Source organism: Salvia miltiorrhiza, chromosome 1, assembly GCF_028751815.1.
Source record: "Salvia miltiorrhiza cultivar Shanhuang (shh) chromosome 1, IMPLAD_Smil_shh, whole genome shotgun sequence".
In the NCBI taxonomy this organism is placed as follows: Eukaryota; Viridiplantae; Streptophyta; class Magnoliopsida; order Lamiales; family Lamiaceae; genus Salvia; species Salvia miltiorrhiza.
In genome coordinates this window covers 67808189-67829971 of record NC_080387.1, presented here as the reverse complement: position 1 = coordinate 67829971, position 21783 = coordinate 67808189, and the positions used below count along the sequence as shown (strand labels likewise).

At 36.5% G+C, this 21783-nt stretch overlaps 4 protein-coding genes across 4 annotated transcripts; 1 reads left to right on the top strand and 3 right to left on the bottom strand.

Moving 5' to 3' along the window:
• Window positions 1-3160: 3160 nt before the first annotated feature.
• Window positions 3161-3661, bottom strand: LOC131011986 (uncharacterized). Its single transcript, XM_057939897.1, has 2 exons — window positions 3437-3661; window positions 3161-3343 (listed from the first exon to the last, which is right to left on the bottom strand). The coding sequence occupies exons 1-2, from the start codon at window positions 3659-3661 to the stop codon at window positions 3161-3163; spliced, it is 408 nt and encodes a 135-aa protein (XP_057795880.1).
• A 3141-nt stretch (window positions 3662-6802) lies between these two features.
• On the bottom strand, window positions 6803-7474 carry LOC131011979 (uncharacterized). The gene has a single exon (XM_057939887.1). It carries the CDS (start codon window positions 7472-7474, stop codon window positions 6803-6805), a length of 672 nt encoding a protein of 223 aa, XP_057795870.1.
• A 1910-nt stretch (window positions 7475-9384) lies between these two features.
• On the bottom strand, window positions 9385-10405 carry LOC131005312 (LYR motif-containing protein At3g19508). The gene is made up of 2 exons (XM_057932214.1): window positions 9703-10405; window positions 9385-9626 (listed from the first exon to the last, which is right to left on the bottom strand). Exons 1-2 carry the CDS (start codon window positions 9910-9912, stop codon window positions 9573-9575), a joined length of 264 nt encoding a protein of 87 aa, XP_057788197.1. The 5' UTR covers window positions 9913-10405; the 3' UTR covers window positions 9385-9572.
• Window positions 10406-11544: 1139 nt separating this feature from the next.
• LOC131005311 (uncharacterized) lies at window positions 11545-13486 on the top strand. The gene has a single exon (XM_057932213.1). It carries the CDS (start codon window positions 11762-11764, stop codon window positions 13358-13360), a length of 1599 nt encoding a protein of 532 aa, XP_057788196.1. The 5' UTR covers window positions 11545-11761; the 3' UTR covers window positions 13361-13486.
• The last annotated feature ends 8297 nt before the right edge of the window (window positions 13487-21783 follow it).

The following is a 21783-nucleotide window of genomic DNA, read 5'->3' as shown; positions in this document are numbered from 1 at the left end:
TTGCTGATTGTTGCTTTTGACTAACAATCTCCCACTTGAAGACTGATTTCAATCTGTCTTCACACCTCGATCAACCCAGCAGCCTTTCTGTCTTAACTGTAAAGACATAACTGGTAGTGTTTCTCCTGCGATCTACCGCACTGCCAAAATTTGCATCTACAAAACCTTGTAGTGCTACAACACCTCGTCGAAAGCACAAACATCTATCAGTAGATCCACGTAGATATCTCAATATCCACCTTACTGCTTCCCAATGCTGCTTTCCTGGATTTGCCATAATTCTGCTCACAACTCCCACTGCATGAGCGATATCTGGTCTAGTACAGACCATGACATACATCAGACTTCCAATGGCTGAGGCGTAAGGAATTTTAGCCATGAAGTCTCTTTCCTCCTTTGTCTTTTGAGAGTGCTCTTTGCATAGGCGGAAATGGTTAGTTAACGCTGAGCTAACCGGCTTAGCACTGCTCATGTTGAATCTTTGCAAGATTCGATCAACGTATTTGGCCTGAGACAACTGCAAAACACCTTTTTGCTTGTCTCTGTAAATTCTCATCCCAAGAATTCGCTTTGCTTCTCCTAAATCCTCCCCTCAAACCAAGGACCACATCATGTCCTCCCTCGAACGACAATCCGTACATCTTGCACCGCCGTTACCACTCAACGGGACTCGCTGCCTGACCACACTATCAGGAAGACTTTCGATACAAGGAACCACCGGATTCAATCGTGAGTTCACTGGGGTTACACCTCCGTATATCTTGCACCGCCGTTACCACGCAACGGGACTCGCTGCCTGACCACACTATCAGGAAGACTTTCGATACAAGGAACCCGAGGTCGAGATGACCTCCTAGGAATAGGAGTTAGAGCTGGAACTGGAGACTGTGGTGAATCAGCCTTAGAGTTGGGCTCCTCCGTGTGCAAACTTTCATCTGTTTGCTTCGATGTACTGCACTCTGCAGTATCATCTGGATCAACATATGTTGGATCCTCCGTTGTTGTGTCGGTGAACTGCACTGCATTCCTGTCCTTTTACAGCACATTTTCATTGAATATTACGTCCCTACTTCGGATGACCTTCCTGTTTTTGTCATCTCAAAAACGACACCCGAACTCATCTCCACCATATCCAATGAAAGTACATTTTAGTGATTTGGAGTCGAGCTTACTCCTGGCAATATCACTAATGTGTACATACGCGACACAGCCAAATACTTTTAAGTGAGAAAGTTTAATTTCTTTGCCACTCAAAACTTCCTCCGGTATTCTGTACTCCTGGTACAGATGTCCCATGGTTAACGAGATATGCCGTTGTGTTGACAGCTTCTGCCCAAAATTGTGTTGGCAGTTCTGCATGTATCCTCATGCTCCTAGCTCTTTCTGTCAACGTCCGGTTCATGCGTTCTGCGACTCTATTTTGTTGTGGGGTCTCTGGCATTTCCAACTTGATGCCATTCCGGTAACAAAATTTCTTGAACGCCATATCTTCGTATTCTCCGCCATTATCGGATCTCTTTATCCGTAAGCCAGTTTCATTCTCCACCATGGCCTTCCACTTCTTGAACGCCTCAAACACCTCTGACTTTTGTCTCAAGAAGTAAACCCACGCCTTTTTCGAGTGGTCATCGATGAAAGTCATAAAGGTAAAGACTTTCCGCCAATGGATGAAACTCTTGCTGGACCCCAACTGTGTGGACTAACTCAAGCTTTACTTGCTTCAGAGTTCTACCACTTGTGTTGAAACTCACCCTCTTCTGGTAGTTTCCCTTTCGAATGCATATACTTGAGCCCTTTCTGGCTCATGTGCCCAAGTCTTTGGTGCCACAAATTTGCATTCTTCTTGCTATCAGCAACTGCAATTGTCACACACGCATTCATCGCTGTGTATAGGCTGCCAGTATTCTTGCCACGTGCAAGAATCATTGCGCCCCTAGTGATTTTCCAACAATCACCTGAGAGGTGTGTATCACATCCTTCTCTCGACAATTGCTTGACGGAGATCAAGTTATTCCTCAACTCTGGAATATGTCTCACGTCCTTCTCCTTCAGCCACAACATTGGCTTCGGTCTTTTTCTCGTTTCCCTTTGAAGGTACTTTGCACTGCGTTCTGTAGTGCCCGACCTGACCACAGTTCCAACATTCAACAGACTTTGATTTGTTGGAATTCTTGTGGATTCTGGAGCTCTGCCTGTCATTCCTTGACTTGCTCCGTCCATGTCCTTGACTTCTGGATTTTCCTTCAAGGGCTTATACAGGTCCTTCTGGTACAAGTAATCCTCCATTTGCATTTTCCAAAAAATCCAAAATTCACATCGTTGAATTTATCAATTTTGGAAATTTTATCGTCTGTCGACATTGCTCCCACTCGATCTGGACTCCTTGGATCGTTTCTGATTTTTCAGCTAACCACCGTGTTTAGAACACCTTTTGTCGACAAACCGGAACCGCCGACAAATTTCACTATTCACGAAATTCACTATTCGCGTGAATAGTAACAGCGAAAAAACATCAAAAAATATCTGCCACCACCGTGGCTCTGATACCAGTTGTTGGGAATTATAGACGCCAATAATTCCGCCCAGGATTGTTGATGGGAAATTAGACACAACTAATTCCGCCCGGGATCAAGTGTGATTCAATATTGTGGATATCGACCGATATGAAACGAGAAGAAAAATGACACCGATATTTTTAACGTGGTTCGGCCAAACTGCCTACGTCCACGGACCCACACCAATATATTAGAGAATCTCAAAAGGAGGAGTACAACAAAAAATACCACACTGTATTTTGTATCTGCCTACGCAGAGGCTATCTCTCAACTCACTTTTATCACTCGTGTATAACTTCCACACTGAAGTTTTCTCTCACAAGATTTTTCTCTCTCTCTAGCAAAATTTTCCTTCTGCTTAGTGGTGTTGTTCTGGGGTGGTGGGGTTCTGGGTGGTTTTAATGCTGCTGCGAGGGGCTCAATTTATAGGCAATGGAGCTGTGGTAGGTGGCAGCATAAGTGGAAATTTGTGATGCCCCTTTTTTACAATTGCTGCCTTCCCTTTTTGACAATTGCTGATTGTTGCTTTTGACTAACACCCCATGAGCTCCACAAAGAAATGCTCAGAAAAGCTATGCCTCATCTTCCTATTCAACGCCGCAACCTCAACCTCTCGCAGTACTCCAAAAACCTAGCCGTGAAATCATAGCCCTGATCCCACCTCTCCCCCATCCCGGCGGATAATAGTTGGCTTTGAGTATCATGTATTCGGCCTGCCCCTCGCCGTTCCACTGGAAGACATGCGTCAGCTCGTGGTAGAGGAGAGACTTGAGGTTCCCTTGGTAGCCCTGCAGGTACAGCGCGCTCACGTTGATGGTGTTGCCCAAGGTTATGGCCTCCGCGCCGTCCTACTGCCGGATGTTCACCGTCGCGGTGTCCACCTGTTTCCGGTCGGCTTCGCTGTGCTGCTGAAAAGTGTCCCACACGAAGTTGTTGATGTCGCGCATGATCTTTAGCGTGTACGGGACTCCGATCTCCTTCTCGAACCTCGCCCCTCCCGGAGTGTTCTTCGCGTCGTTGTAGGCCACGTATTTGACGGCGGCGATGGCCGGGAAATACGGGAGGAGTTGCAGGAGGAGGAGGAAGAAGAAATGGGGTGCTTTCATGGCTAAGACTTTGCAGACGGAAATGAGGACGTATGGTTATTTTTTATGTGAGATGTTGATTATATATATATATTCCCTCCGTCCTGCTCCAAATGTCTCCTTTCTTTTGGGCACAGAGATTAAGAAATATGTATAAAGTAGATAAAGTGGATATAAAGTAAATAAAGTGGGTTGGTGGAAATTGTTTAAATATTAAGTATAGAGAGAGAATGTATTGCCAAAAAAGGAAATGAGACATTTGGAGTGGGACAATCCAAAATAGAAAATGGAACATTTGGAGTGGGACGGAGGGAGTATATAAGAGTAGCAGAGATAATCCAAAAAGAAAAAGAGTAGTAGGGAATAGAGATAGATCGAAGATAGATAGATTTGGTATTCGTGATTTTGCCTTGCTTAATATGTAGTCAAAGTAATTTAATTGATTTGCATGCCTTCTATTGCCTATCGGCAAATTTGCGGGATAATGGAGATTTTGAGTAATAAATGTATTTTGCATGTTATTCAGTTTTAGTTAGTTCGAATCCTTAGTTCCACGAGGACCACAACCGTGTTCTCGTAATAAATTTATTATTTATTATTTTAATAATATTTATTATAAAATATTCATTTTTCTATATTAATTAATTTCTTTAATTTGTTTCGTAGAATTACTTTATCTCCTTTTGACACGATTATTTTGAGAGTTTAAGATTGTTTTGTAATGTAGACGAGTGATGACTCACACATATTTAATACTATATATATTGTGAAGTACTAATTATCATAAAGAAAATATGCCAAATATAATGAGACATCCTAAAGAGAAATACAGCCGAATTGAAGAACAAAAAATTATATGCTCGATTTATTGAATAATAAATTGTTAAATATAAATCACAAATTAAATATGAAATGTTGAAAAAATAATAATAGACCATAGTTGGATGTAATTAATTGACCATAATTAATTAATAATTGAGCCAAAATACAAAAAAAAATGAGATTCAAATATCAAATGCTATTAGTGTTGCCCAAATTTAAATGACTTGTAAGTAATATCCTAAATAATATTAACTTTTTAATTATACACTTAGGGCTTGTTTAATAGGGGTGATTATGGTGTATAATAAAAGTATGCCCTTCATAAAGTTAGGACCCGATTGATATGTATTATATAGATCCTTGAGATTGTTGGAATAAATAGTTTATTTAATGCCATACTTATTTTGTAACTAATGAAATTAAAAAGTATTTTTGGAATCTACATGTTTAGTAGATTAATTTGGTATATTTACTTGTTCAAATCTATAAAGAATTGAATGAGTAATTAATGCCCAAAGATAGCCAAAATTCGGACCACCTGTTTGCCCAAACAGTGCACGTGGCGGCGGTTCAGGACCGAAGAGACACGTTGGTTCAGACCACCTGTTTGCCCAAACAGTGCACGTGGCGGCGGTTCAGGACCAAAGAGACGCTGATCCAGACCACCTGTTTGCCCAAACAGTGCACCCTTTCGGACTGAAGAGACACATATCTTCGAACCAGAAGGGTGCGCCTCTTCGAACTGAAGAGTCACGTCCGTTCAAGGAAACCCTTGGAACACTATAAATAGAGCCCTCCAGAACAATATTAAAAACACTAACGAATTCAGATAATCAACTTGTCATATTAGTTTAGTTTACATACTCAGTCCCGAGTATCAAGCCGTTTGACCGAATAGCGATCTCCTAGTGCTAAGGACCTGTCTATCATCCCTAAACCGTTGTATCTTGGGGGCAATTACTGTAGATCCGCGAGCACAGAGCGGAAATAATTTTGCCTTACGGAGAGAGATTTAATCTTGCCTCGGTTTTGAATCTTTTTCCATTTATCGTTATTTATTTTCTACACTCCCAAATAAAAGAGATTTTATATATCATCTTTTAGGTTGGATGCATAATAAAAATCCTATTATATCATTTATTAATTTAGTAATAGATTAAATTACTTAACCCTTCTTACTGTTACCCTTCTTACTGTTAATTAATATACTCCTATATTTAAACTACCGAATTTTCATTTTTCTAACATAATTTATTTATAGAACAAATAATATAATACATTTAAATCAAATATAATATTGATACTTTATACAATATAAGACATATCAATCAAACATAATGAATTTTGTCCCATATACTCTCAAGCAAATTAAATTAGCCCCTATTAAAAGAAAAGAAAAAGCAAACTAGCCTCTATATATGATCTAAATTAAATTCATATCTATCAATTCGTTAATATATATTTGTATTTCTCTATTATAGTGTCAATCCATGAAAATGTTATATATAGAATCAACATATTATAGAAATAGGTAACACAAAAATATTAAGTTTAAATTTTTTTAAGTTCCAAAATACAATATTTTTGAACTTGGAGATATAAATCAATTATTTTAAATTTCGGCGTTCATGAGCCATATTCGGACTCAATTAAGCTATTTTGGGCTACATTTATGCTCATATTTAGGCTCAAATGTGCCTACAGACACCAAATTGGGCCCAAATATGACCAAAAACACCGAAATTTAAAATAATTGACATAATTTTAAAAGTTAAAAAAAAAGGTCTATTTTTATAAATGACTTTAAAGAATTTTAAACTCCATAAATACTTGAAACCCTTGTGTTTGTTAATATATATACATGAAACATCAGATTATTTGATTTTCTTTAATTGTATCGACCACTTCAATTTACTTAAGTTTATTAAATATTGAATTAATTAACTGTAGTGTATGGCCACCCTGGTGTTTAAAAAAATGCAAAAAATAAAAAATATTTAAACATTTAGAAATTGCATGATGAGCCCAAACTTTCGAGCTCGAAGCCTCGAACTATAATCTGTATATCATGTGGGAGTTGAACGGCGTCCTTTTAAATTTTGGGAAATTTAGAGATCGCCAAATTCAAGATGTAAATTTTATCAAGTACTCTTAAATTTAGGAAAGACAAGAACAAAGATCCTGTAATAGACAATCAACTCCAAATTATCTATATATAGAAGATTTCATATATATATATATATATATATATATATATATATATATATATTTGTGCATGAAATTGTTTTTGGTGCAGAACAGTGTGTGTATTATTGGACGCGAAATGAGAAAGAATATCATCTAATGTGCATACTTGGCCTTATACTCCGCCCACAGCTGCGGCAGCGGCTTCCCCATGAGTTCCACAAACAAATCCTCAGAAAAGCTGTGCCTCATCTTCTTATTCAACTCCGCCACAAACCCCGACCTCAGCTCCTCACAATACTCCAAAAACCTGGCCGTGAAATCATAGCCCTGATCCCACCTATCCCCCGTCCCGGCCTTGGCGAACGCCGGCGGATAGTAGTTGGATTTGAGTATCATGTAATCGGCCATCCCCTCCACGAGGCCCACGGGCGCCTGCCCCTCGCCGTTCCACTGGAACACATGCGTCAGCTCGTGGTGGAGGAGAGAGGTGTACTCCCACTTGAGGTTCCCTTGGTAGCCCTGCAAGTAGAGCGCGCTCACGTTCACGTTCTCGCCGTAGGTGATGGCCTCCGCGCCGTCGTATTGCTGGATGAACACCTTCACGAGCTCCACGGCCTTCCTCTCCGATTCGTTATATTGTTGAAAAATGTCCCAAATGAAGTAGTTGATGTCCTTCATGATCTCTAATGTGTAGGGGATCCCGATCTCCGCCTCGAACCTCGCCCCTCCCGGGCTGCTCTGCGCGTCGTTGATGGCCACGTATTTGACGGCCAGGATGGCCGGCAAATATGGGAGGACGACGAGGAGGAGATGCTGTGGTTTCATGCCTAGCTGCTGCTGGTTTATTTTGTGTTGTCTTGGTGTTTATTATATATACGAGTGTAGGAGATGGCGATTTGGTAAGCCACCTCGTGACATTCCATTTCTTCATGAATCCATATTTTGAATTTGAGATATTGGATTTCCATTTTCAATTCGGAGTCAAACTTACTTCAATTTTCATTTCTTGTATTGCTATATGAGAATCTGCCATCTATATAAACACGGGCAAACTAATTAAATAATACTCCTTGATTATGCATACATATATATTAGTTAATTAATACTTAATTATGTATACATTAGAGAGGATTTGACGTCCCCGGGTCATATATATTATTATTATTATTAAAAAAAGTTGTAAATGTTATGTAGTAATTGATAAGTCGGATCTAAATTATATATATTTATGTAATCTGTAAATTTGATAATTTTGGTCGTAATTTATGAGATAGTAGGAAAACAAACGTTAATACTCCCTTTTGTCCTATAAGAAAGTATCACATTTTTTATTTTCGTCTGTCTCATAAAAATGATTAGTTTTATTATTTTAATCTATCAAACCTAATCCTTCAAAGTAAACGCATCTTTAGGAGGGAGTTAGTAAGGGAGTATTTACTAACATCAATTATACTTACGTCACATGCTCACAAATGACGCTCGCCCATATTGGTTCTATATATTATGACAAAGGTACCTGTATTTTGTTTCTTTTTCTTATGACGAAATCAAATAAGAAATTAATTGAATAATAATTTGAGTAGTCATGAGACTCGCAAACCCAGTCAGAATCATTAATAATGTAAGGGGTATACTTTATGTAATATTATAGATAAATAAAACACTTGATTAAAATTAATCAATCTATCAAGATTAATATGATATATTAATCTATATTACTTTTACGATCATATATATCAATTGAAGTAAACCCCCTATTAAAATTGGTAGAGTTCATTTTCAGTATATATATTTCACATAACTAGCTAGCGTTACTTTCACAATCATGTTTATTATTTTAGGATTTATAATTTCACATGATCACTTTGCAGATTTTTTTCGTAAACAAACCATATTTTCAATCTTGACACAATATTACCCAATAAGTGAATCTCATTTTAAATCGAGACGAACCACTTTACAGTTGCGTTGCATATACTATGCATGATTTAGGTTTGAAAACCATATCAATTTATTGAATATTATTCTATTAATATATATATATCCAAGTTGCGGTATATATATTTTTGAAATTGAAAACGATAAAGTTTGAAATAAAAATGATATTAATTCTATCCATATACATATTTTAGACGTGTGGCAGCGCATATTCCACAATCACATCATCAGCGATGAGTACATGTGATTGTTAATATAATAACGTATTAGTCCAATTTTCACATTTTTTTTAGTTCAACCAGCTGAACTAGTAAATCAATAAACCAATAAATTCTCCCATTCAACAACCAATAAATCTTAAAAAAGATTATCGGGTAGTGAAACTAGTAACCTAATAAACCAATACACAATCCCATTTAAGCACCAATAAACATTATTGGATATATAGATAATCAATTCTCATTCAATTGTTAAGGAAACAATTGGTAGATCTGACTTATAACCTTAGCTAATATCTCAAAGCTTGCTAAAAAGAAAAGCGCCATCCTCAATAAGAGCGACCACTTCTTTCACTGAACACTGGATACACATACAAACTACATAAATTTGTGCAGTAAGTAATTAGTTAATACAATGCAAATATGTTCAGCAACACATAATCTAAGAAGAGTTTATTCACGAGTATCCAACATATTTGAAGGGTTTTAATATTAAAGACGAGAATGATTATTACCATGTGGAATCATGGCTTAACCTTAAAGTTTAAGCAATTACTATTACTTATTTTGCCCAAAAAATTGCTCAAACATTGTGCTACTTAGATTATTATTTTCTTCTTTTCGGCTGAGGGCCTACTCAAAAGCATAGTATATTGTTTTGGGCCCATCAAAAGCCCAACTTGTAATCCAAGTCGTAAAGGAAAGCAACAAAACAGAATTCCGGTCAGTAATTTTAACAAACTGTTGGTATGCAGAAGCCAAATCGATCAAGCCGAGCAAATCCCTTTGAGCTTACCCGCCACAGATTCATCCACGCCATACTGCAACAAATCACCGTACATCACAGTTACGAATTTTTGCATGAAATATGTGAATATGAGAGAGAGAGAAAGGAACCTTGTTGAGGACCCAAAGAGAATGATTGTAGGTCCGGCGGAGGAGTTCGTCGACGGCGACGTCATCGTTGGGGTCGACTTCTCTGTAATTGACGAAGTTTTCGCGAGCGAATTTAGCGTAGTAAGGCCTACTGTCCTCCGGCAGGCGGCGCACCAGTCGCAGCACCTCGCCATAGGCTCTTAACACCTTCTGCATTTCTCGGCAAACCATTATTAATTAGATCGAATTCGCAATTAAAAAAGATGAAGGTAAATTTAACTTATCGCCCCAAAATTTACGATTTTTTACACATGGAATTTTGTATTTATTTAAAATAAAAAAACGAAAAATCCCCCAAAACGGGTTGCCAATTTATACATATGGAATTTAAATTTAAAAATTTAAAAAAAAGGTGTTTGTCGAACTGGACCAACCCACGGGCTTTGATGGGCCAAGATGGCAACGGCCCGTTATCCTTCCACTGCAGAGAGCGGGAGGTAGTCGCTGCTCTGTGAGGCCAGCCTGACGCAGTGCCCTCCTCTCTAAGGCCCACGAAGTCCGGACCTTCGCCCGGGCCTCATAGACCAACACCCAGCTTGGAATGGGCGGGCCAGAAAGCAGCCACCAGGACCCAACCAGTTGATTCGGCCCAGCCTCCAAACACCTTAGCGCCCCCAACTTGGGTTACAAGCCCACGTCACAAGGCTCGGCGACATATCTACATCTTTGGATGTAGATAAACAGATATAGCTAGTCCTATTATTTCGATGTGGGATATTCTATTCCCACAAATGACGTAAGTTCATTGGGAATTTGATTAAATACGAACGTGTGTAATATATATATACCTCTTCAATATAAGCATACAAAACGAAACTAGTAGCTTTTATATTATAGATTTAACACGAATATGTAATTACAGAAATATTCACGATTCAATGAAGTTTTAAGGCATATTCAGAATTGAGACATGCTAGTTAGTAGGTTTTATATTATTATTAATTTCTGTTCGCTATTGTTTATCTTTTGCTCATTATTTCATTTTGTATGATATATAACATATTTTAAAGTGGGAATTATCATTTTATGTTAGTTAATGAGAACAGTCAATATAATTAAAGTAATTGTGTTGGTTCTAGACGACCTCAACAGCCACGCAAATTGTTCAGCTAGCACCGGATGAACGTTCCATGCTATAGACCTCATCAAAAATTAGACATTATTTCATTTATTGCGAGCATATATGTGACAATAATAATTATATTGACGTTAATTTTTTTTTTCGATAAAAACTATATGTTGACGTTATAGTAGTATCTAGTTCTATTGCTACTCCCCGCAAAGTTTTGGTATGTTCACTTTAATCATATCAGTTAGCAATCAGAAATAAACTAATTAATGGGTAATCATTAACTATTCTTACCCATTTTTATTTCTCAAGATAGTTTAATAATTTAATATATATATATATATACATATATATATACATTATAAGATTTATTTTGTACATTAAACGAAGAAAAAAAATACTATTAATTCATCATTTTATTTGTCTATTTCCTATATATACAAATAGGAAATATAAGGTGGAGTTTGGTGAATGGAGAGATAAGGTGAAGTGACCCGGCTTAGCCCACTGGCCACCGGGTCCTCACTTAAGTGAAGTGACCCGGGTTCGATCCCTCTTGGGAACGAATTGCTGATTGGAGATATAAGGTGGAGTTTGGTGAATGGAGAGATAAGGTGGTTCTTGGAGTGGATGGGGAACTAACTACTAACATCTAACATGACTTTGACCGATCAAAAAAAAAAAAAAAAAAAAAAAAAAGGATCAAATTATTTTTCTTATTTTCCCTTAAAATGCATGGTAGAATAAAGAAAAAACAAAAGAAGGAAAAATGATGCATGAGATGTCTGCATTAAAGACGCCCAAAACGTAAACCTCATATGAATCGCTTCTTCTTCAGCGGACAAAACCCCCTCCATCTTGGCCTCCTCTCCGCCACCCATTCCCTCTACAAAATCCTTCCCTGCTTCGCCTCCATTCTTTCACTACCACAATTTCTCTAACTAGACAATCATGGATGTCTGGTCATGGATATGCGAACTCCCCAACTCGGACGAGTGGAACCAGTCCGATTCTCAGCTCACCTTCACCCTCGCATCTTCCGCACCCAGTTCCACCTACTCCACTCAGTCCATTCAGCTCCTGGCCGACCGCAGTTTCAACTCGGAATCGGAAGCTTCGATTCGTCTCTCCGTCCGATTAGTGGGTTTCAGCCACGGGGAGAAGGCCATCTGGGCTTCCGACGCGTGTCCTCTGTCGTCGGAGAAGCCCTTCCTCCCTCTCGTCCTCCAACTCCTTCAAGAAATCGTGTCGCGCTCCCCCACCGCGCAGGATAGCACCTGCCCGCGCTCCCAGCTCCAGCGGCTGAAGCCGGAGCCGGTCTCCTGGATTCTCGACTCCCACGCGCCGGAGTCCTTCTCCAGCTTCTTCAACCTCGTCCTCCTCACGCGCCTCTTCTGGGTCTGCGCGTGCGACGCGCCGTCGGACGTCGGCTCCTTCTACTTCCACTCCCTGCTCGCGCCAAACATCGAGACGTTCGCGTGCGGCCACGCGCCGGTCCTGAGGAACTTTTTCATCGCGGTCGGGGCTGACGTGGAGCTCTGCTTCATGCGCACCTCCGGGTACATGTTAGCGAAATGGCTCATTTTAAGAGACGTCGAGGTCGGGCTGAAATCCCTGGCGCCTCCTTCGCCGTCGTCGAAGAACCTTGGGTTCTCGTACGCCGTGGAGTCTCATGGGCTGTGGATTTTGAAGGGCTACGCTCCGGTGAAATCCATGCAGTGCATGCAGTCTTATGGTCAAAACGGTCTTTTCCCAGCGGTGATAGAGGCTAAAGAGTCCCTGCTAAAATACGCCTTAGCTCACCAGCAACTGGAGGCTGTGATTCAGCTGGAATATAAAGTCCAATTCCACGAGAACTACATCCAAGTGAACGCACGTGTGGACAATCTGAGGATCCACGTGGCGAAACTAGGGTTTAAGAAGAACGAGGAGAGCTTGTTGAACGAGAAGCACTTCCCCTCGAGGGTCCGGGTTTGGGTGGGTCCGGAGGTCGGGGCGAGCTACGTGGGCGGGCTGAGCTTGGGGCGGTCGACCGAGAACGTGGAGATGGAGATGGAGATGCAGAAGACGTTCAAGGGCAGTTCGGGAAAATTGAAGGTCCCAAAGGTGAAAGCAATGGCGAGGACTGCAACAAGGTCGAAAATTAAGAATTGGAGGTGGGACCAAGACGTCGATGGAAACGCTGCCGTATTCGATGCCACGTTGTGCGACAACACCACGGGAGTAGAGATCGCCACGTGGAAGCCGCCGGCTGGTGGCGATGGTGTTGGTGGGGAGATAGGGATAAATTTTAGGCGACGGTATAGCGGGAATGGGCGGGCGTTCACGAAATCCGGCGGGATGGTTTTTGCCGGCGAGGAGTGCGGGGAGGGGGTGGGGTGGAGGGTGAGCAAGGAGATGGAAGGGAGTGTGTTGAAGTGGAGGATTGGAGGGCAAGTATGGTTGAGCTATTGGCCTAACCAAGTAACCACTTCTTACTACGAGACCAGGTGTATTGACTGGTGTGATGAGGTTGATTTGCCCTTGATACCTACTGCTAATTTAATTTAGTTTTACACACATGAATTATATACATGCATAACTCAATATTGTATACACTCTACGAACCTATGCTCTTCATTTTAATTTTCACTAGTTTGATGCTATATATATATATGGTTATAAGATATTCTGATACATGTAGTCTAATTAATTGGATGAGATCTTATCTTCTGAGTATAATTTATAGCGTAATGTGCCTTACTATTAATTTTATTATATTGGATCCCCTGTTTTCAAACCTTTGTTTCATTTCATGTCCCAAGTCTAATACCGCCTCGTTTTGGGAACAAATGATTTAATCCTTCTTAATTGTGCTGATTCGCTTTTTGAAATTGTCACTCTCCACTGAAAAATTGGGATTTCTATCATCTGCACAGAATTTGGGTATGAATATATTTATCGATTTATCATCAATCTTTTGTTCTTCTTCTTCGCAAATTTCCGTACTTGGTTTTGTGACAATTTTATTTTCCCCAAAATTATGTATAGTAGTACTAAGGCCTCAGATCCATGAAGTGATCATTGGGGTGTGAGGATGGGAACAAGGGATCCGATCTATTTTTGCAGACATTCAATCTACGATAAGTGGATAGGATCCTTTGTTTGTGGGCATTTAAATTGATATTATATACTATTAACTACACACCTATTTATAAGGGAGGAAATCTAAAATACCCACCTTTTGCAAACTACATTTCCCGTATACCCACTTTTTAAAAATGATTTACCCCATACCCATTATATTATTTTAATATTTCTTATGCTGAAAAAAGCTATGGCTAATGATTGGGCGTGTGATTTGCAGTGTGGATTTCCGTGTAATGAGTTTGTCCACAGGTTATTGCTTGCGCATAGCTTTAACTCTGCGCAATTAATATGCGCAGAGTTAATTTTTGTTTGCGCAGAGTACCCAATTTTTTGCGCATAGTTGGTTTAATTCGGTGATATTAACTTTGCGCAGAGTTTGGTCTATTTTTGCGCATAGTTGGTTTAATTGGTTTAATTTTGCGCAGAGTTTGGTTTAATTTTTGGCGCATAGTTGGTTAATTGTTTTAATTTTGCGCAGAGTTTGGTTTAATTTTGGGCTGGTGATATTAATTTGGGCGCATAGCATAGTTGGTTTAATTTTGCGCATAATTGATAATAATTAATTCTTCCGCATCATTTTTTGCGCAAAGTTGGTCCCAATTATGCGCCTTCAATTTCAACCACATTTAACCAATTTTGCGCATTTATTTTAACGACACTCAATCAATTTTGCGCAATCAATTTATACGACACTCAATCAATTTTGCGCAATCATAAATTGGTCAACTGACACAACTTTGGAACTACAAAAAGTAAAAAGTTCTGCCCAGCTATGTACCTTTTATGTACCTTTCTCAATTTTTTTATTGCAATGGGTATGGAGTGAATGCATTAGGAAAAGAGTAATGCTAAATAGCCACATTGTGGCTACCCACAATTTACTTAAGTAGAAAATAATTTAATTTATTTAACTTATTTTTTAAAATAAAAATAAGATTTAGTCATTTTATCATATTCTCTACATTATCGTAATTTTTTTGCAATTTTTTTGGTAACTTTTTTATTTTTATTAAAAAAATAAATAAAAAATAAAAAATACAAAAAAAATTTAAAAAAATAAGTACAATGTAGAAAATATAATAAAATAACTAAATCCTATTTTTATTTAAAAAAATTAATTAAATAAATCAAGATTATCCTTATTATATTAGTGTGTGGGTGGCCACAATGTGGCTACATAGATTTATTGTTAGGAAAAGTGGGTATAGTGTAAATTAAGATTGAGAAAGGTGGGTAGTTTTATATATTTCCACTATTTATAATTTGATACATTACACATAAGACGCGATATTCAATACGCAGGACACGGCATGGCATAATGATAATTTGAAAAAATGACAGAAAATGTTGTAGAAAATGGCACCGTCTGATGTTTACATGGGATGATTTTGTGACCAAAAAAATAAGCATTATTTTCGAAATTATCTGTTGAGAATTGTCTTCATCGGAATGGACCCATCACTATTTAGAAACAAACTAAAACTCACAAAACCAGGCGTATGAATTCGTGGCGTCTTGAATGCCACGGACGGGACGGGACTGGACTCGAATTAGTTGGATTTATCCAACTATTTCAGTGCCATGTGAATACTTTAACACAAAATCTGAATAATTCAAATCCCTTTTATTATTATTATTATTATTATTATTATTATTATTATTATTATTATTATTATTATTATTATTTAAGGATTTTAAGAGTTTATTAGAAATCTAAATAATTCAAATCCCTTTTAAAAATACAGACTTCTTCTAATAAATAAAAATATTGGAAGTTAGTATTACTAACTGACCCACCAATGAGTCAATGACTAGCGATGGATTATTATTATTATTATTATTATTATTATTATTATTATTATTATTATATTGACATATATAAACTTGAATTAACAAATGAAATTTTATTTAATAAAAATGACGCTTTATGATTAAAAAAGATTATATATATATATATATATATATATATATATATATATATATATTAGGAAGGGGGAGCGGTGCCGGTGGAATTTAAACCTTAGACCTCATTATTTGCATACAGGAGTTCGCACCGCTTGATGTTCTCTTGAAGACAAAAAAAAATGTTTTAACTTCCCTCATTTGTAGGGATGTCAATGCAGCCCAAAACCCGTGGGCCGACCCGAATAACCCGACAAAATTAGAGGGTTAGGGTTGAAAAATCGCAACCCGAAAAAACCTCCAACCCGATTAGCCCGCACCCGACTAACCCGGAACACGATAGGGCTAGCCCGAAAACCCGGTGGGCTGACGGAATTGTGATTGATGCATCCAGTTACAACTTCTGCTATGTTTAGATCTGTGGTATTTGCTTAAATATATATATATATATATATATATATATATATATATGTAGCCTCGTTAAAAAAAAGTGAAATTAATTAGTTAGAATATATATGTGTGTGTATGTTCTATCTCATTTTAAAGTGATACCAATTTTTTTTTTTTTCTGTGAATGAGACGTGCATGGCAAATCTACTAATTATTCAGTAATAATCTAGATTGATTCTAGTGCATTGATACATGTTAAATTTTACTATCTCATTTTAATATAATTTTGTTATGTAATCTTGAATATCTTATATTTTTGCATTTCAGGCTTTGCTATATAATTTATATCTTTAATATCTATGTATATTTTATACATTATACATTAAGATCATTAGGAATAATAAAATACAAATGATAATTTTATTTTTACGCCTTTAATCTGATTAGCCCGATGGGCTAGCCCGAAACCCGAAAGTTTAGGGTTAGGGTTGAAGATTTACAACCCGAAAAAATCTCCAACCCGATTAGCCCGCACCCGACTAACTCGAAACCCGATAGGGCTAACCCGAAAACCCGGTGGATTGGCCCGATTGACATCCCTACTCATTTGTGGCCACGGTAAATTCGTAATCGATATATTAATGTGATTTGAGGTACCTGAAAAAGAAAAACGCGTTTGGTATTGCGACAGCTTATCTGTTTAATACATCAAATCTTGCTTCGTCTTCCGGCTGAATATCTTTATTTCACAACTTTATTCACCAACTAATAAATTAGATATTGCTTGTGTTTATAAATGAGTTCAGATATATGAGCATTCATCAGATAGCTAATGATTAGTTCGACTCAATTTACAATCTTGCCCAATTTCACTCGTAATACGTGTCTCTTTTTTATTAATCATATTAAACCGTATAAACATGCGACAAATATTAAATACGGAGTAATTAATTATCCAATCAAATGATCATTGAAAAAAAAAGGATATATTTCATTCGACCATATGTCTCACAAAATCTTGTCTTTGTTTTAATTCGACAAAAATGCATGCAAGGATAGTGAAGAATGAAATGGATGGCTAAGTTAGGGGCGGCAAGAAGAAGAAACTGGGAGCGGCGGGGTGGGGGCAGGACAGGAGCCAATAATTTATTTTGGGGAGGTTAAATGGTCGGTTATATAGTTTCAATACATTATAAATAATTTAAATATAAATATTTGGTGAGTTAATTATTTTTATTTGAGAAAATCAATGACAATTAATTGCAACATGTACTAATCGATTAAAAATGTTACAATATCTTACCAATTATTGAGAAAATATATTTTTCAATATACACGATCAAACGGTCATTCATCCACTCGTTCTACATATGATTTCACAAATCACTTTGATATTATTCAGTATAGAAAATGCTCTCTCAACATAAGCAGTGGTTACATGTAAAATCAATGTCAACTCAATTGCCCGATAAACCAATTGAAAAATTAAATGATTGTCACTTTTAACCATTTAATTCTTAAGCAAAACTTCTCAAATCAAAGATTGTAGAAAAACGAGGATCATGCCACAAAAATGCTATGGAATTACGGAATTGTTGTGGAAGGCATAAACAATGACCTGTTAAAAAGTGCACATTAATAATGATAATTATTGTGAAAAATACAAATAATCACATGTCAAGAAGTCTTCAGAATACCAAGCAATAAAACGTATGAGTTGATCATTGTCGAATTGAGAGAAAGAAATTTTCGGATCAAGACATGCCATACACCTAAGTAGATTGGTGCTAGCTTCGGAAAAACGTTTATTCATTCCTTGTATGATTAAATTAATAGCCTAACTTATTGTTAAGACATGAATAATTAATACAAATAAAATAAATTAAATATTAAAAAATTTAAATAAATACATCATTAAAAATCTGCACACGGTAATAATGATCATTGGTGATGCTATGCCTTTTATAACCGGATCGAGTTAAGGTGTCTTCCATACGAATCAGAGAAATAACATTCACCTCACAAAATCTATTTACTTCATCACAAATTATTTTCCACCTAGTTATTCTAATCATGCAATTGAAATTTCACTATATCAATCAATGACATGATTTGCACAATATTTTGATCATTTTTTTATAAGGCAAATGACAACTCGCTCATTTGTGTTTCGTAAATATTTCGTCAAGTGCATCACAAACGCAAACTCATAATTATTCATCTTTCCAAATAAACCTTGCAATGGGAATTCCTTAATTATTTTCTGGTGCATGAACATGGAATTCCCTTGCTTAAATTCACAAATAGTCCAAAATGCTTAAATTCACCACAAATTCAGTGGAATATATACATCACAAATTCACCACAAATTAACAATGAAATTCGAATAGCAAATTGGACCCTATCTCCCAAATTGGATGGTGTTCAGACGGTGGTGGAAGAAACAAGGTGGTCGGCAGCTGACGATGGTTGTACGAGCGGCCGACGACCGATGGTGAAGGTGCAGGGTAGCAGGTGGGTTTCGTTTAAGCTGTTTAATTCAGTTCTGTATTTTCGTTTCAATGTTTTGTTTATATTATTATATATATAGTTATGTTCTAGTGAGATTGCTATTTTTCGTGAGAAATATGAATAATAAATAAGTCAATATATAGTATTGAATAGTAGTAAAATTTTCGCTCCCGCCAAGATTTGAACCCAGATCAAATTTCCCTCATTCAGATAAATATCAACCATAAGATACATTAAATCAGTCCCCTATAAATCAATATAAAATCTCATTATATGTGAAGGGTCTCATTAGAATTCAAAAAAATATATTAACTTTTTGTGAAGCAAAATAATTATCTATAGCTATTAATACTTCTTAATTATTCTATATGCTTCTCAATAAATATGAAAAGTTGAAAATTTGCCAATTCTAACTCACCGTTAATTTAATATTCAACTATCATTCAATTATGTTAGATATAGCTATGCCATATCAAGCTCAAGATTGGGGAAGTTTTGAAACTTTGCACATAATTTAACAAAATAAATTGAAGGGGCAAATTCATGTAAGTTTATAGCTATTAACACTTCTTAATTATTCTCTATGTGTCTCAATAAATATGAAAAGTTGAAAATTTGCCTATTCTAACTCACCCTTAATTTTAGTCATTTTTCACTTTTTTTAAATACATACGAGGATGATCTCCACCACAAATACAGAGAACGAATAGAGTTTTTTTTTTGAATTACTGAGAACGAATAGAGTTAGAATATGGTAAGGTATGCCCCACAAATTTATGACATGCTATTTGTGTAATGAAATTCAACCGTAATAAAATTTGGATTGTACAATAAAATTATTATTCTCATCGTTCCACCTATCTTGAGATTATTTTTATTTTAGGCGTTCCACTTATTTTGAGACATTTTTTTATTTGACAAAAAATTTATTCTTTATTCACATTTTTACTTTCTTATCTACACACAAAACATTATTTCCTTAATTCTCGTGTAATAAAAAAGATCGATTATTGGGATGAAGGGAGTAAATCGTAAAATTAATAAACTGTTGCAAAATTTAATAAATATCAACGGTCAATCAAACATGCACCAGCCATCAATGCAGTGCACATAGGCGAGTATAATTCAGTTTGAGCTGATGCTCCATCATTGATGCTTGACATTCAATGGTCAAGTATATCGAGTATTGGTGCACTTTTAAAAATGTTCGATTGATCGACTTATAGTGATCGAGCATTGGTGCAAAGTTCAAGATTTAATTAAAGACAACTTTTTTTTTCAAGCTAAAAAATGAGTAGTTTTTATAATATTACTCCCTCCGTCCCATGAAGCGTGACTCATTTCTTCTCGGCACGGGAATTAAGAAATTGATGTTTTGTGTGTTAAGTGTGGTAGGTGAAAAAGTGAAAAAGTGAATAAATGGTAAATTTTTTGCTATTTTTAGAAACAGGTCAAGCTTCGTGGGACAACCCAAAAAGAAAAGTGGGTCACGCTTTGCGGGACAGAGGGAGTATTTTATATTGAGTTTTTTTTTTCTTCAGGAATGAGTAAAAGCTTTCATTAACCCTTATTTTAATATAAAAAATTGAGTTAATTTAAATTTTAATATAATTACTAGTAATTATAATATATAAATATAACTTGTATCTAGTAGTAATAATTTTTATTTTCAAGTTAAATCACTTAACAAGCTTGTGCGCAAATTAACATATCAGGAGTATTATCAATCTCAAATTTGGTTAAATTATTTATTGAACTTCACTAAATAATTTTGAATAAAAAAATTTTGAGCCGAAATCCAAATAGCATGCGAGCGGCTTTATTTTCTTTCAATCCCAAAGAAGTGGAAAAATATTGATATTATTCATGAGCTACAAAAATATTAATTTTTCACAATTTCATATGGAAAACTTAATCAAACAAACATATTTTCATCTTCAAATATATAACTTTAAGAAGAATCAGATCACTCGTCTTACCAAAATCATTACCATGTTACATGTACATTCAAAAAAAAAAAAAAAAAAAAAACCATTACCATGTAGCAAAAAATCAGTAGACTTCAAAATACTAGCATCGAAAATACTTGGAATTGAAAACTGGAAGTAGAATTAAAACCAGAACATCCCCCAAGTTTGTTCCATGTTTGGATACTTTGGAGATACAGTAGCTGGCATTCCCATTTACTTGACCAAAAATGAAATGTTAAAATCTGGATGAAGAAATCGGTGTGGTGGGGAAAGTTGAGAAAAAAAGGGTGGAGTGAGTGGGGAATGCAGGTGCAGCACATGACATGAGATGCTAAGAATAGGCAATGCCAGAGAGGGTGGGGTCCACAGTGGTGCCGTGTGCATTCAAGGCAATGGCTGTCATCTCTTCACCAACCGCCTTCTGCCCGTTGCAGCCGGCTTTGCTACGGACTCTGCTACTGTTACTTTATACATACACATATATATACACTTCCGCTCAAAACACTCCGCTTTCTTTTCTATACTATATTTTCCTTTTGTATTTTAATTTATCTTATCTTGCCGCCAGGGACGGAGCCAGGAATTTAGTTCGGGGGGGCTGAACCTGTACGGGGGTTCGGGGGCGGTAGCCCCCGAGATTTTTTTTTAGGCATTCAGTATATTTAAGGTATTTTTTTAATTAAAATACGAGCATAATACTAATAATTACGAACAATATTTTCATAGATTATATAGTTTCAATATATCACAAAACTTTTTTTGGAAATTCCGCATATTCAAGACATTTTTTATTAAAAGGCAAGCATAATAATAATAATAACAAACAACATGTCCATAGATTATATATTTTCAATATATTACAAATTAGTTTCAATACATTATAATTTTTTTTAGCATTTCATACATATTAGGCATTTTTTATTAAAAGACAAGTATAATAGTAATAATAACAAACAATATTTCATAGATCATATAGTTTTAAAAAACAAAATTATCCTTAAATTAAGTATATATGAGAGAATATAATAACCAGATACTCTTTTATAAAACAAAATTATTTTATAATAGGTA